The sequence below is a fragment of the Paroedura picta genome, chromosome 6 (assembly GCF_049243985.1).
Source record: "Paroedura picta isolate Pp20150507F chromosome 6, Ppicta_v3.0, whole genome shotgun sequence".
Taxonomy (NCBI): domain Eukaryota; kingdom Metazoa; phylum Chordata; class Lepidosauria; order Squamata; family Gekkonidae; genus Paroedura; species Paroedura picta.
The window spans coordinates 38,748,154-38,764,448 of NC_135374.1; the positions used below are offsets into that span (position 1 = coordinate 38,748,154).

At 43.5% G+C, this 16,295-nt stretch overlaps 2 protein-coding genes across 5 annotated transcripts in view; one reads left to right on the forward strand and one right to left on the reverse strand.

Annotated features, from left to right (window-relative positions):
• Nucleotides 1-435: 435 nt before the first annotated feature.
• Nucleotides 436-8,361, reverse strand: CGGBP1 (CGG triplet repeat binding protein 1). Of its 3 annotated transcripts, none has more exons than XM_077342198.1 (2): nt 8,088-8,361; nt 436-2,568 (listed from the first exon to the last, which is right to left on the reverse strand). In XM_077342198.1, exon 2 carries the CDS (start codon nt 2,550-2,552, stop codon nt 2,055-2,057), a length of 498 nt encoding a protein of 165 aa, XP_077198313.1. In that variant the 5' UTR covers nt 2,553-2,568; nt 8,088-8,361; the 3' UTR covers nt 436-2,054. The 3 variants fall into 3 exon arrangements, with proteins under 3 accessions (XP_077198313.1, XP_077198312.1, XP_077198314.1); XM_077342197.1 differs by having other exon boundaries at nt 8,174-8,356; XM_077342199.1 differs by lacking the exon at nt 8,088-8,361 and adding an exon at nt 7,918-7,935.
• A 458-nt stretch (nt 8,362-8,819) lies between these two features.
• Nucleotides 8,820-16,295, forward strand: part of ZNF654 (zinc finger protein 654) — a 38,760-nt gene continuing 31,284 nt past the window's right edge. The window contains exon 1 of one of the 2 annotated variants that reach the window (XM_077342195.1): nt 8,820-9,036. In XM_077342195.1, the coding sequence (XP_077198310.1) occupies nt 8,905-9,036 (132 nt within the window). In that variant the 5' untranslated portion in view covers nt 8,820-8,904. Of the gene's footprint in view, nt 9,037-9,136; nt 9,157-16,295 lie in introns of those variants that run through there. The other variant, XM_077342196.1, reaches the window with a different exon arrangement.

Genomic DNA, 16,295 nt, shown 5'->3' on the forward strand with positions numbered 1-16,295 from the left:
AATGCACTTTCTCGATAGGATCCCATCTAATCTTAAAACTTTATGTTGACATGTTCACATACAAGGCCAGCATATCACTCAAAGAGGACCACATTGTTATTCCACTAGCATTGTATAACACATTTTCAGTGTACCCACACACAGCAAGTCTTCTGCCTGAACCAAAGATTACTCTGTGGGGGTAGATTACTTTCTTATAGGAATTATTACACAGTCTATGATCCTGTGCCTGAAGCGGTGGGGGGGGGGGAGAACCCCATATTTTTATTCAAGATGTTTATGAGAAACTATTAACAAAGTCTGGGGGTTTTCTGCAAAAGTGGTATAGTTTGGGCAAGAACTGCAATGGAAAAACAGAGAAGAAGAAACAAAAGGAAAGGGTTGACTCTAGGAAGTCACAAACTCTTTCAATAATCTCCAGAAGTCTGAAACAAATACTGTTCATTCATTTTTTTTATAAATGTATCACCAAAAACATGAAAAAGTGTTTTACAAACAAAGGAAATCTATAACAAATAGGCTCCAGATGTTACACTACAAAGTACCAGTCTTAGTCCCTAAAAAGAGAGAAAAAATAGGAAAAGGAGAAAACACCATTATCTACTGAACGTTTTTTTACTCAAGAGCAACAAAGACCAACTCCCTATTCTTTCCTTGTAATTCCAATGAATCTTCTGCATTAAAAAAATAAAAAACTTGAACACAATTCAGTCAAAGCTAAGCACTTTTAAAAGCCCCATGATTGCACCCGTGCATTAAGTTTCCTAATTAAAATAATGGAAACCCTACAGACGTCCAACTACAGCTGGATCATACCCATTATGTTTATACTGATAAATGTCCACAACATTTATTCTGGGATTTATATTCTGCCTTGTCTTCGGAATTTATAGCTTTCAGAGCCATAAGCAAAACTGCTTTTCTCTCTAGAAAATAGTTTAAGCTAGAGGAAAAAAATATGCTGAAAAAGAATATTACAAACTAAAACATATTTCCGGTAATTAGGTATGCAGATACCTAAAACACATACAATGTTATCTGAGACAATTATGAGTCAGACTTGGTGAGCCAGAAAAATAGGTGTTAGAGGTGGCTGCAATCCTAAATGTATTTACTGGGGAGTAAATTCCATTGACCTCAATAGTATTTCTGGGGATGCATATTCAGGCTTACACTAAAAAGCTCTGTAGAATTATTTGCAAAACACTGCCATCTACAGACAATTGACTGCATAACTATGTTGGCAAGTTCTATGAACTTGTTCCTCAGTTACTGTGGTTTCCCACTTTTCAGCTCCATTATCTCATATTCACAGACACTCCACAAACAATTGCTTTTAGGAACTGTGGATATAAATTGAATGCTCACTGAAACTTGTTTCCAGATACATGCCCTTCCCAATGGTGCAAATTTTAGTTTGCATTCCCTTTCCTGTACCTTTCGTTAGCCATGCAAGTGTTTGCATATTGATTAATTCTTTTTCCTGCACATAAAGTGAATCGAACATAGTCAGCTAAAGATTAATTTTGGCTAACTGTTTGCCCTAATGGAACTGGAGTCTTCACTGGATAACAAAGTGGCTGGATTAATGTAGGATACCTAACTATAATCAAAATGGAGTTATGTTTATACTGAGAATTATGGGCCTAATAAATAGACATATATACACATACATATTTGGGATTAGAGTAAAAAAATTAGACAGCTTTATAACCATGCCTAGTGTGTTCCTTTTCAGTTGCCACACAGCATGAGACGGGACCAGCAATTCAGAATTACATCTTTCTAAACCCACTGCATTGACACTCTGCGTTGTGACGGAGCAATATGGCACCTTACTAACATTCCAAAGTTCATGAATTTCAACAGCGTTATAAATCCAAACAAACTGGGATTTTTGTTTTTGTTTTACATCATTTCATTCTGTAACAGATTGTCATTTCTACTATACAAAACCCATGACATAACATTGCATGTGCATGAATATAAAAATAAGCCACACCACTGCTATGAAACTTTAATACTTCACATCCACAACCAAGTAGCCTTTCCCTTCAGTGGTCATCAGATTTGAGAAGTTGATTTGTATAGCCATCAGGCAAGAAGGCTTTCCTTAGCTGGTCTGACTTCGGTATGGAGTTCCCATTCTTCACATGGCGAGACAAGAATGCCCGTACAGCAGGATGGTCAGCCTTCTCAAGAGGAATGCTAGCTTCCAGAAACATTTTTACAAAGTCCTGGATGACACCGGGTTTTTCTATCTGGGCTGTGCTGTTGCACTGCAGAGAGGCAGTCAGAGTCCGTGGCTTCTTTCTTACACTTTGCTCTTCAAATTCCCCTTTGCGCTTGGTATGAGTCTTGGATTTGAGATGGTCATTGATTGCAGACTTGCGAACATGATTCAGCACCACGTTGCAGAATGTGCAATACAGTTTCCCTCCATCTTCGTACAGTTCACTGCCAAACTCGGTTACACGATCCTGAGGAGTCACGTACAAAGCGGTCTTGGAACGGCTGCGGGAAGGAGGTGGTTTGACATCGAATCGTTCCATTGCTGTCTCCTCTAAACTAATTTTGGAAAACAAGTAGAAGAGATGCATTAAAAGGGCATTCCTCACACATGTACTTCAACAATCTGTTTAGGCCCCAATTCTGTGGTACTGGGTATACCTTGTACATCACTAAGTATAGATAAATAATAAAATGCTAAGTGCTGACAATATTGACTCTAACTACAATACATAACAAAATATGATTGTGCAAGCAAAACGTTATATTCCATACAAGATTACATAACATCGTTACTAAGTGAAGATAAGGTAATTTTAAATATCCTGTCTAGATTAGGGTGTGCAAAACAAACAAACAAACAAATATATATTTTCCATGTTCAGGTCTATTGAATCCCGCCAAACTGATATTTCCTGGTATCCCAAAATTCCAGTATGAGTATGGTATTCAGATTCGGCAATATCTGGGAATCCCAATTTTTTAGCTCCACTATAAGCTATTGGGACCTTTATATTCAAAGGTCCCTATAGACTACAATGGAGAATTGACCCAGGGGTATCTGGGGTTCTGGGGTGGGGCTGTTTTTTTAAAGTAATGCTGGGACCTCTCCTTTAAAAACACACACACCCAAGTTCAAAAGGATTGGACCAGGGAATCCCATTCTATGAATCCTCAAAGAAGATGCACCCACCTCAATGGAGGGAATTCATTTAAGCATTAAAGGAATGAAGTCTCTTTAAAATTGCAATACTTTTTGCAAGCCATGGTGATTGCACAAGAATGAATTCAGAAGACATTTGAAGGGCTCGCAGTCCCAATTGCCTTTTCCATGAAGTGAAGTGATGGGGGGGGGGCGGGATTGGTAATTTTAATTTTAGGATATTTTTACAATCCATAAACACTTTAATTTAGGTTATAAATCGTCCTGATCCCACTTGTGGAGCGGGGTGGTCTATAATCTAATGATTATAATAATGGTGGAGAATTCACTCTGAAGGCATTTAAAAGTGATGTAAATGCACTCTATATACAACTATCCAGCAGTCCTGAAAAATCTCAAATATTTTTGGGAGTTTTGGGGCTGGTTATTTTGGATAGCCAGAAAAACAGGGGGGAAAATCCATCTGAATTAATACCCCGAGATACCAGTAATGTGTTTTCTGGGTATTTTTCCAGTATAGATTGGCCAAATGCGCACTCCTAGTGATTGTGTTTGCTATATAATGGGTCAGACAGCAGCTCATACATAGCCTGTGTGGCAAAAATAGTTGCTGAAATCTAACATTTAAATAACAAACGAAAATTGCAAGATGTCAACATAGTAGCTACATTAGAGTGCAATGTCTCTAGCTTATGTAATATTAATTGTATGAATTCCTGTTGTTATCCACCCAGAGCCAACAGAGGCTATAAAAATAAAGTGATTGTGGAATATAGAAACGCAACCAATGCTGGTTTGGTTCCCGATAGTTAACTTAATTTTCAGAGAATTATTGTTAAGAACTTGAAGTACACCAGCAGTGTGGAAGACTCAAATATTGCATTTTTGAACACTCAAACTAGTGTAATATTTCTTCAACAAACCAAGATCTTTTGACTTTGAGTCACACTTGAAATGGAACCAGTCGATCTTAGACTTTAAATCCAGATTTGTTCAGTCATATAGAACACTTGTACTCTTTCCTGTATAATCCCATTCCTAGAACTTTTCTCACAGCCAGTAAGTTACTTTTCAAGGCAAATAAATACTTCCTAATTGAGTTCTATAGGATACTAATTATGACCTCTTGGTGCTGAAATTACAGCAGGATATACAAATACTATTTGTATGGATTTTAATAAAGTTAACTTGAACTCAACATCTTAATGTTTTCTCCAATCCACAGGTATTTTAGGCTGATCCTGCAATAAACAGGGGGTTGGACTGTATGGGTCCTTCCAACTCTTATGTTGTTTTTTTTACTTATTGCATTTTTAGCCCAACTTCCCTTGGAGGCTCAGCGGGGCTTGCAGCAAATAAAAACATACAGTCCAAATTTTATAAAATGGAAACATAAAATCCTAATAATTTCCATTAAAATCCATCTTCCTAAAAAGTACAATAAATGCAATATAGAATTTCAATAGGTAGTATAAGCACCCCCAGTAGAGTAATCCCCCAATTTTGGCACCCACACATCTAACAAGAAAATATTTAATTTTATACATTTCTGAATCATCGGGGGGGGGGGGGGGAGAATGCTGCTTCATTGCCAGTCTGTTTACAGAAACCCAACCCTTCCAAGACAGAAGTCCTATGGTTGGGTAAGGAAAGGTTCAGATCAGGTAGTGCACCTGCTCAGACTGGATGGCATGCAGCTTCAGGATGCACTGTCTGCCAGGAACCTGGGTATGATCACTTTCCATGGAGGCTCAAATCACCAGAGTAGCTTAGTTGGCATTTTTCCACCTTTGCCTGGCAAGGCTACTAGCACTCTATCTGACTCTGAAGCCCTTAGGCACAGTGACCAATGTGACGGTCATCTCCAGATTAGACTTCTGTAACTCACTCTACACAGAACTACCTTTGTCCCTGACCCATAAACTGCAACTGGTACAAAATGCAGCTGTATGGGTTCTCACTAGAACAACTTTGAAAACCCACATCCAGAAGGTGCTCCCTAAACCCCTGAAATTTGGAAGATTGGCTGGAAGATTGCAGCTTAGTTTAACTTGCTTATACTGTTGTTTATATTCTGTATTATGTTATATCCTGTATTATTTTATGGATGGTTTTAATTAACATAGTTTAACTCTATTGTACGTTTGAATGTTGAAAGCCGCACAAGCCGGTGACCCCGGGAGTGGCAGCATTAAAGTCTAAAGAATAAACAAACAAATTAACTAATAACTGTGAGAGACATCTCACATATGAAACAAGGGAGTTATAAAAAAAAAAATTAGTCTTGCTGTTTTCAATTCACATGATTTCCCTTCATGTTCCCCTGTGCCATTACAGATATGTAAGGTAGGGAGATGTAGGAGTTTTACTGCTCCACCACACAAGTACCACTGCAAATAATATATAAACTGGGCTCAGTTTGAGACAAATTCGCTGGCCAATTTCCTTTTCAATCCCATGAAGCAAGAAACTGACCCAGGATCTGGCCTACGTGCTGCAAACAGAGGAAACCTCCCAGCTTTACAGGAGTTCTCTCTTAGTAAGAAATGGTGTGGGAACAAGCTGCAGACCATACCACATCATCTATTGCCTCTGCCTGCTCCTCAAGATGGTTATACAAATTAGTTACCTTTCAATACAGTCCACTGGAATGGTTATAGAAGCAGCTTATTTAACTGCTTCCAACTGTGTGTTTATGGGGGATAATTAGCTTAAAGTTCACTAAAAAAGGCACAAGGAAAGAAGTGAAATAAGCAACATTATTGTGCATTGTACTGTAAACTGTGTCAGGATTAACATGTAGAGAGTGATTTTGTAGGTATGACATTTTAAAGTAATGGCTCAAGCAGACATGGATAGATGAAAAGAGAGAATGGCAAGTCAGAAATCACAAGGACTGAGGTAAAAATAGTAAGGCAATACTGGCCATTATCATCCTGGATACCTGTCCTCACTGAGCTGCCCCCCCCCCCCACATACACACACACCTTTTAATGATTCAGTCTCAAAGAATTAATGGAGCAGTTCTGCTTGCCTGAAAATCATGCTTCCTTGCATGTTCTGTGGCAGCACTGTGTCTGTAGTCTAAACCTTTATGCCAGTGGCACCACAAACATAGGCTCAACATTTATGGTGCTGTTTGTGGAGCTGAGCTGTCCCCATGCAATGGATATGGCCAGCCCTGCCGGATCACACCAGTGACCCATCTTGTTCTGCCTTTTTCAACCTTTTGATCATGGAGAAACCCCTAAAATAATTTTGAGCTTTGAGCACCCTGGAAGTGATGTCAGCTGGCTATACCCCCCTGCCATGCAGTCCACTACAAAAATGACATATAACTGGAGGTGACATCACAACCTTCATTAACAGGCAGGCTCAAGGAGCACTGGTGGTAGGGAATAGACAGGAGACGGTTTAAGGAGGAGTAGGTATGCAGGCTCCACCCCCTCCGAGGCACAGAAGCCACAACAGAACTCACTCATGCTTGGGAGGGGAAGCAACAGAAGTGATGGAAGTGACTAGTAGCTTGTGGCTGAGTTAATTAAGGCTAGAGTAGAAAGTGGATCGCCTCCAGAGCTACCTTGGACCCCCAGGGCCCACAGACCCCTGGTTGCGAGTCTCTGATATAGTTTAACATACTGTTTCACATAGCAACTAAGCAGATGCTTTGGAGGGCCAACAAACAAGACATGGAAGTCACATACAAGCTTTCCCCTGATGCTGCTTTCTATCACTAGTAGCAGGGGTAGCCAAACTGTGGCTCTTCATATGTCCATCAACTACAATTATCATAAGCCCCTGCCAGCACCATGCTGCCAGGGGCTGATGGCAACTGTAGTCCATGGACATATGGAGAGCCACAGTTTGGCCACCCTTGAAGAGGTCTGCTGCCTCTGTATACAGTTGTTTCTTTTACTCACTGACATAGCTAGCCATTAATGGACCTATATAAATCTGTCTTAAAATCTGTAAGGACTCAGTTTACACTATGGGGATTCCATTAATGCTGGAGCTGGTGTATTTGAGGGGTCTTTCTGCAAAAATCCACAGACTGTTATGCTTTACACCTACATTTTTAAAGCAGAGAGATGATTATAATAGATAATATGCAGTCTGTACACAGGAACACCAGATACAACTAAACATCTATAGGGTTCACAGCTTGGATGTACATTTTTGTGTCATAGGGGAAAGGAGCTAGGATTTATTCTTTCAAAGCCAAGATGTGAGTTGTGACTTGTTGATAGATTAGGGATGTTTGGCTATGAATAATCCACTCTCTTCCTTTGCTTTTATTGGTGAAAAACAGTGAAAGGATAGAAGGAGGGAAGAAATGTCCTAAAAAACCAATTATCATACAAGTCACACATTGTCCAATTTGTATTTACCATTACAGGCAGCTTACACTTTTAAACCACACAGTGGGCAGATGATGCCCTATATACTATGTTTTTAGCAAACATGATAATGTTAATTATGGTAGCCTTGGTCAAGACACTGTACTCTTCAAGGGCATCACCATAAGCCTACAAAAGGTATTTCAGAACTAAGAAATGTTTCACATCTTACTTGTACTAATAATGTTTCATTTCACCTCCCTTCTCCCTAATAATAATTTTAAAGTATAAAGATTATCATTCCTGTTGCTAGGATATATACCACTCCTTTTAATACAATTTGCATTCACAACATCATAAATCTGTATTTTGTGCCTTCGTATTAGTAATTATCCTATTACAACCTACCCCCACCTCCCATGGAAGGCCTTCCGTCAATCTCATGTTCCTCCCGAGCGCCCTTCCTCCCTCACCAGAGTTTCCCACATCTCTCCCCCCCCCAACCATCCCTCACCCCCCACCGACCAATCTCCCGCCCCGTCCCGCCCCCTTCTACCGAGACGATCCCATTCTTCTACCTCCTCCCCACCCAAAGATGGGCAAAGAGGGCGGCTCTGTGTCTAGGGGCTCCGGGCGCGCTCTGTCCCCGCTCCCCTCATCTTACAGCTCCTGACAGCGCAGCGCTCCGTCCCCACAAAGGCCAGGGCCGCACTCCCGTCTGCTCGGCGCTCCCCCTCCAGCCTCCGCGGCGGCGCGGGGCAGACTCGGCGGAGCCGCCTGTCAGCCAGACACACAGAAGGGAGGGGCTTGTTTCCCTCCGCCCGCCCGCCACTCAGGCTGGGCGAGCCCAGCGGGACTCAGCCCTCTTAGCAACACCACCGCCAATCAAGAGGCGGATAAGAGCTAGGAGCCCAGTAACAGGAGCGGGGAGCGGACGCCGTTCTCGATAGCTTCCCACGTGTAGAGTGACAGCGCTCCCCACCACTCAGGGAGGAGCAGGCGAGGAAGCGCTCCGCATGTCGGAAGCCTCCCACAAGAAGGAGGCGGAGATGTTTACTTTGAGGGATGAAATACGGGCCCAATCGTGAAGGGCGGAGGAGGGGCTTGGACACGTTGACTGATGGGACCTCCAGCCAAGCAGAAAGTGGGGCCGAAAGTTTAGCGGCGAATAGAAATACGCTGATTCCAATCAGGGGCCGGAGCTGGTGAGAGGCAGGGGACGCGAGGCGAGGGGTGCGCGTCCGCCAGCTGATTGACAAGCCGGCCTGCCAGTGACGACGTTCCGTGGGGGGTGGTGCCGGAACTGAGAGACTGGGCTGTGGAGGCGGGCTATCCGGTGAGTCGGGCGGGGGGGAGTGAGCTGGAGCTCGGTACGCGCAGGGCGGCCGGAGCAGCATGGCGGAAGACGAGAGCGATCAGGAGTCGGAGAGGCTCGGCGAGGAGCTCGAGGCCATTGGCGGGCCGCGCCTCCCCCCCGGCCTGTCCCCCGCGCTGAGCAGCCAGTATTACTGCTACCGCTTCTGCCAGGTGAGCGCCTGGCCCCGCCCCCTCCCGCTTGACACCTGGCGGCTCGGCTGGGCTGGGGGGCGAAGAAGCCGCCGGCGAGCCAGGGGAGGGGGCGTCGCGAAGGAAGGAAGGAAGGGGCGGGTGAGGCAGGCAGAGCGAGGAGCCGGGGGAGGGGGGGAGGCAGGGGTCCCCTCAAGTGTCACTGCAGCTCTCGCTTGGCTGCGTGGCTCCTTTATTCCGCCTGCCTGGGGTGGGGCAGAGGATTCAGGTAAAACTCGCCTAGGAAGGGCCCTGCCTCCTGTGGCTGCGCCGCTCCTGCTCCAGCGCCCCTCCTCGGGCTCGTCCCCGGGGCCGTCCTCAGCCCTCGACGGGGGCTCTTCCTCCTGCTGGGGAGCGAAGGCGTCCCCACCTGCCCCTCGGTGGGGAAGGGAGTTGGGCTTGGAGGCAGGCCAGGCCTCCCGGGGGAACCTCCTCTGGGTTGTCCGAGGAAGGCGGCGGGGGCCTCTGGACGTGCCCCGGAGGAGGAAGAAAGGGGGGGGGGAGAGAGAAGTCCGGGGCAAGAAAGTGGCGCTGGCCAAGCCCAAGGCGGGGGCTCGGCCTCTTGGGAGGAGCTGACAGGGGGAGTTTGATGGTGCTGCTGCCTCGGAGGGGAGGAAGCCGGACTGGCGGGCCTGGTTCTGATGACAAGCGGTGCCTTCTTGGTGCTGCCCTTTGCTGAAGGAGGCTGGCAGCGGCGGGTATGCGATGCTTCCAGACCAAGCATAGCCATGACTATTCAGAAGGAAGTCCCACTTTGTTTAGTGACACTGACTTCTAAGTAAGGGTGTTCAGGCCTGCAGCCACGGTGTGTTTTGGGGGAATGAGGCACATCTGATAAATCTGTTTAGCATAAGTTAGGGGAGCGAAGTAATATTTGGTATTTCGGTGTGCTGTGTCCACGCTTTGAAGTCTAAGCAGTTGTGCTTACTTAAGTTTGATATCTGTGACTTACTAAGCTTTGCTAAACTGAAATTCGGAGTAAAGTCCTGGGTGTTTTTTTGTTTGTGCACGCGCCTTAGTGCCTAAGCAAGAATGGTTGAAATAGCCGTGCTGATCTGCCTTAGATCACTGAAATATAGTATGCAATGTATTTTAGACATACTAAAGGTTCTAAATAGTTATTGTTACAAAGCTTGCTTTGTTGTAATTCATTTTAATTTGACTATTAGCATAAGCTTAATGTTAATCTTAAAGCTTAGCGTTTTTCAATTTGGGGGGCGGTATAATTACCTTGTTTTATCCTTTTTCATATTCCAATGCTTTTTTGTGCAAAGAACACCAGAGTAAGACCTTGCTTTTGTACTGACAATTCATTTTGTTATTTTGTTTCATTTCTGATTTAGAACACCTGTAATCTTGTAGTTTGTAGGAGGCTTTGGTGTTACGTTAATAATAGGATCATATATAGGTTTATTATGGTGTTCACATTGTTGGTGTAAATCTTTTCAGTATATAGTAATAGAAATATCCAAGTGTGAAAAAATTGTGATAACATTTTGAAACATTTGCAAACATTTAACTTGTACCTGGAGGTTTTCCCCCAGAGATTCAAAGAACTTAATGCCTTGCCATAATATTTCAACTTGCAAATGTTACAATGCAAAAAACGTAGAGTTTTTTTGTGGTCTGATAAAATTTGTTCATGACAGTATACTTTTCCTTTGGAAAAATGTTCAGCTAATTGAAGGAGATGAATTTCACAACTGGGTGTGACTGAATTTTAGTTTATTGGGTTTCCAAAGTGCCCCCACCATTTTTTTTAAACTGGCAATGCCCGTAAGAGACTGTGTGTTTCACCAAAGTGAAATGATTTAACAAGATAATAACCACCATGTTAGCTTCTTAATGAATTGTTTCCTTGCCATTGATGATGTCCTGGATTAAAGCACACTGTCAAATGTCATCCTTTCTTCACTTAAATAGTTATATTGGACAGTGTTGTGCATTGGTTAGGAAAAAATCATACCTGCTGAAGATTATAATCAAAGTGCACACATGCTTGGAAGTATTGAAAACAATCACAAGTAAACATAAGTAGGATCAGGGTGAAAAACTGTTTAATTTACCTTTCTAATTTATTTATGGTTTTTGACTCTCCCTTTGCTCAGTTGTTATTCTTCTGCACTTGGCTTTGTAGAGTAAGATAATATATAGACCGGGTTCTGAATATAACAAATTCTAGAATGCCTAGTTTGTTCTTTGCAGTTACATGTATACATTTATAACATTTTTATAGCTAGTATTATGGATTTGAAAATGAACTTACAGAGATACAGAACAAAAAAAAAGCCTTGCTTTCATCAATTTGAGCTAGGAAGAAGAGTCAGATAATTTTATGTATTCATTGTTAAGCAGCACTTGTATAAGTGTATGTTTGCATTGAAATTGTGTGTGGCTACATAAAGTCTTGGAGGGGTGCCTTCTGCAGAAAGTTTTTAAAAAGCAGTTTTTTAACAATGGATGTCTTAAACCAGAAGAGGTCAAGGGTATCTGAGTACACCAGAAAGCACAACTGAAATAGAACTGAAGAAAGTCATACTGTGTCTATGGCTATAATCATTAATGCCTCTCTCCTGTGATCTGTAGTGAATGTAGATGCTTTGACTTAATTGGAAGATGATAAACTTATATAGTTTCATTTTTTGCAATTAGATGTGAAATAGTCTTATAGGTTGCTAATATTAGCTGATAATGTAGGGGCAAGGCTACATTTGTAGGTTAGGGTCTTTTTAATACTGTCAAGCCCATTTGTAAAATATAGTTTAAAATATTTCAGATCTCGATTGATTTCATATTCTGAGTTCTGAAATTACTTTTGATGGAAGACTGAAACAGAACACACTCATTTAGTAACATCTCATGACATGATGTTTTCCAGTATTTTGAAAGTAATATTTTAACAGGTATCAGGATATTTAAAACTATTTCTGGCTTCTGTCTAGTGCTCAGGGTTTTTTTTACATAATTTTAGAAGACAGAGCATTTGGATGGTCATCTGTAAACAAGAACACTAATGAATCACATTCCAGTATTTCATACCACTTGATGTACAAAGCCTTCTCTGGTTTTGTTACAAAATGAGCATTTACTGTTCTTAAACTCTAAATCTTATACAATACCATTGCACTTACATTTTTAGCCATTTTTCCTGAAAACAAAAAATACCAAGAGGTTGAAATCTTTAAAAATTCAGTAGTTCTGGAAATTGAATGCTGTAACCTTTCTCTTATAATGTAATTGGCTGCCAATTTCTGATGGTGTAATATAGGTAAATCTTTGTATCTATCTGCATCTGTCATTTCAGAGTCACTGTGGTGTAGTTATGCTTTCTCCTCTCTTTTGATATAAAGAGATACAATCCTTAACACGCCCGCGGCGCCGCGGACTAAATAATTTGTTAAGCCCTTGGGGGAAGGGCTTTGTCCATGATGAGGAAGGGGCCTGATTGGCCCCTTCCTCCGGACAGACCATCGGCCGGGCCAATCGGCAGGCGCTTTGCGCCTGCCGATTGGCCCGGCCGATTCCCAGCCTGCTGACAAGGAAGCAACTGCGAGCCGCGCAGAGCGCCGCTCGCAGTTGCTCCCTTGATGGCGGCCTGACGCGTCGGGAGGCTTAAAGAGTCTTGTTTTTATTGGAGAAATATCCAAATTGACTGCACTGAATGTCAATGCATTAAAAGACTTTTCTTTTTTGGTGAGCTTACACTCATAGTAATCTTGGTTTCCATTTAAGTTAAGAGTTCAGCCAGATGAATACTGTTCAGCCAAATATAGGCTTCAAAGATAAATGAAGTGGGGTATAAATAAATGTGCCCCATGTGAATCTCAAGTCTTAGCATTCTAATATAAATGAAATCAAAGTTTCTCCCAGAAGTTAATTTTATGTGAGCACTGGTCCTATTCAGAGATACCTGTGCATTATATAGTCACCACACAAAAGATGTGAAATTAATTTCTTCTCACAGACCACTGTTACTCCCCCTTCCCTCCAAAGCTCACACCTTGGCACTTTCCAAATCCAGTGGTTGCTGAGGGGGAGGGAGGAATGAACTAGTATGAGTGCATGTCAGCAATTAAATAGTGTTGTACATGGTCAGTGAAACTGTAACTCTTTAAAATCATGTGAGATTCCCCATACAAATAGCATTTATTTATAATGTCAGGCATCTGAAATCAGAAATGCTGCAAACTGATATGTTTCTGTCCCTGCTCCCTTGCCAAAAATCTACAGAAACCAAAATAGATGCATATTGGAGATGCATATAACTTCTGAACTATGGATGTAAGTTAATAAGCATTTAAGAGCCAGCTTGGTGTAGTGGTTAGGAGTGCAGACTTCTAATCTGGCGAGCCGGGTTTGATTCCCTGCTTCCTCATATGCAGCTAGCAGGGTGACCCTGGGCTTGCCACAGCACTGGTAAAGCTGTTCTGACCGAGCAGTAATATCAGGGATCTCTCAGCCTCACCTACCTCACAGGGTGTCTGTTGTGGGGAGAGGAAAGGGACGGCGATCGTAAGCTGATTAGAGATTCCTCTGGCAGAGAAAAGCGACATATAAGAGCCAACTCTTCTTATAAACAAACTGTAAAGGTCTGTTTTAACATTTATATGTTGCAGTAAACAGTTAAATGTTCCTAAAGCTTGGCAAAAAGCTGTCTGCATGTAAAATTACCTGAGCCTATGGAACTTATTTTCCAACACTGATCTGGCCACAAGACTGACACTAGATCATTTTAATGAAGTGGGTTTAAAAAAAATCCATAGCAGAACTGCTAATATTTAAAACTAGCAAGAAAGCCCATTGCAACCAGGAATGCAATGGGCGCTAGGACTCAAGGAACACCGGCAGGTGCAGATCTCTCTCTCTTGCAGCAGGAGCCATCTTTATCCATGGCTCCTCTATATATTTGTGAAACAGCCTGGGGGGTGGAACGTGTCCGGCTGTCCAAGTTGGAATAGGGCCAATCAGGGTGCAGCCAGCAGTTGGCTGCACCCTGATTGGCCCTGCCCCTGCAACTTCTGCCCTCTGTCCCTGGACTCTAGCCTCTTTACTCTAAGATGCACATCAGTGCCTGGATCCAGCAGCAGGTAAGGGGCCCTGGGCAAAGGGCCGTGGTGGAGGGCCTGCTAACGAGGGCCTCTTGGCCTGCTGACTGCCTGCTAAGGAGCTCTGTCCTGGGCCTGCTAACGAGCTGACCAGACCTCACCTGCCCCACTTGATCTGGCTGCCAAAGCCACCTTAAATTGCCTGGCCGGGGGCCAGGGGAGGAGACCCTTTCAAGGCCCGTTCTTAGGAACAGGCTTTGAAGCTAGTAAGAAGGTAATGAGGGCTCGTTCGTAGCAGGGAATCAAGGCTGGTTTGCAGTTTGGGGCTTGTTTGCAGTTTGTTTCTGTCTCTCTCTCTCTCTCTCGCAGCAAGAGCCATAGCAGGGAAGCAGGGCTGGTTTGCGGTTTGGCACGGCTCTCTGTGTCTCTATGTGTCTCTCTTAGGCGTCTGAGAGCAAAGTGGCTAGCATCCAGGGAAGGAGGGCGGGAGCTTTAGGGGCAGGGCTGATTGGCCCTATTCCAACTTGGACACCACGGACCCACCCCCCAGGCTATTTCACAAATATTAAGAGGAACAATGGATAAGGATGTGTGTATGGCTAGTTTGTGAGCTTGTAATTGTTTAAATTTTTGATATGTTAGTGGTTGCTCTGTTAAACTTTCCTTATCTGAAGTTCTGTGTGTAACAGAGGCAGCTTCCTTTTCTGAGGATCACTGGCACCTAATTTTATCCACATCAGCTTGTTTTAGAAAACCTTAGTTGATTGGCATATTAGTTCCTGTGATGGTAGGGGAAAAGCCCACTCACATCCCTCATAAAATATCTGGTGGACTGTCTGTTTTACTGTATACAGCTTGTTTATATGCCCAGCGGGACTTATTTGAAGGGCAGAAAGGTGGTAAGTTTAGATGATCCAGTACATTCTTCTCTTGTCATATTCCAGACTTTGTCCTGAAGTATTTGAGGTAGTAGAAACTGGGGGCGGGGGCGGGCGAGGGGGCTGTTCTTGTCAAATTAAGAGGCACATAGTCATAACATGTACAAGATTTATAGCTGCCTGTTCCGGACTTGCCCCTTCAGTATTTCTGTTTGCAACTAAATGGCTGCAGGCCCCTCTATTCCTTAGGCTGCTGATGGTGAACAGGAGCTCTACAAAGATGCATCAGTCTGCACTCTAGGGCCCATTATGCACGGCCGCCGAAACGGCGATTTCGGGTCACATGGAAAACGCGGAGGGGGAAGACGCGACGCATACCGGTTATACACGGGGCGGGGCGCGACGGCGGCAAAACCCAGAGTAACCGATTATGCACGCGCCGATCCGGGCGCCGCTTCTGGTTGCGCCCCGCTCACCCGGAAGCTGCGCTTTCTTCCGCGTTTCACTGACGCGGCTTTTTCGGCGGCATGCACCGAAGCTGCAGCCGTTTGCAGCCGGCTCCGTGCGTTATCCGTGATTTTAGTCGCCGCCATTCCACCCCGAATGTGCGCTAAAACCCCCGTGCATAATGGGTCAAAGTGAAGGAAGTGGCAGAAAGGCTAGCTGTTAGGTGACATGGGGTTTGGGAGGGTGAAGCTTATGCACTGAGGCCTGAGGTCTTTGAGAGGTCTAGGAAAGGTGAGAACAGCAGCAGTGAATTTACACCTGAAATTTAAATTTGCAACTGTCCTGGAACTATCAACATTTCTACAAGTTGATGCTTTTGCCTGTGGGGAGAAGTGGAACGAAACCAGGGAAAACATTGGGTAGCAAAAATATAAATAAGTTAATAGTTTCAGTACAAAAAGAAGGTGATGAATGTATTTAATGTAATGAGGAGAATGCATAACAAAACTGAGGGACTGGAATTTTTGGTAGGCTTTGATAGGCAGACAAAAGCTGTACTTGGAGCAACCCTATAAGGGACAGCAGCAGGCTACTGTCTGTAACATACTCCACTTCAGAAGCATTTGGAGAACATCTGTGCTACTGTGGGAGCAAACACAGGAATAAGAGCTTCTTTCACTGAGCCCTAGAGACATTCAGAAAGCAGTGGAGACTTTGAGAATGCTGCCCTTCTCTGAAACCTGATCAGGTGTAATGGCCTGTATGCTACCACTCAGCAAAGTTTAAGGAAACTTTTCCAAATTATGAAGAAGAGTTGGTAATTATATTCTGCGTTTCTCTACCTAAAGGAGTCTCAATGCCGCTTATATTT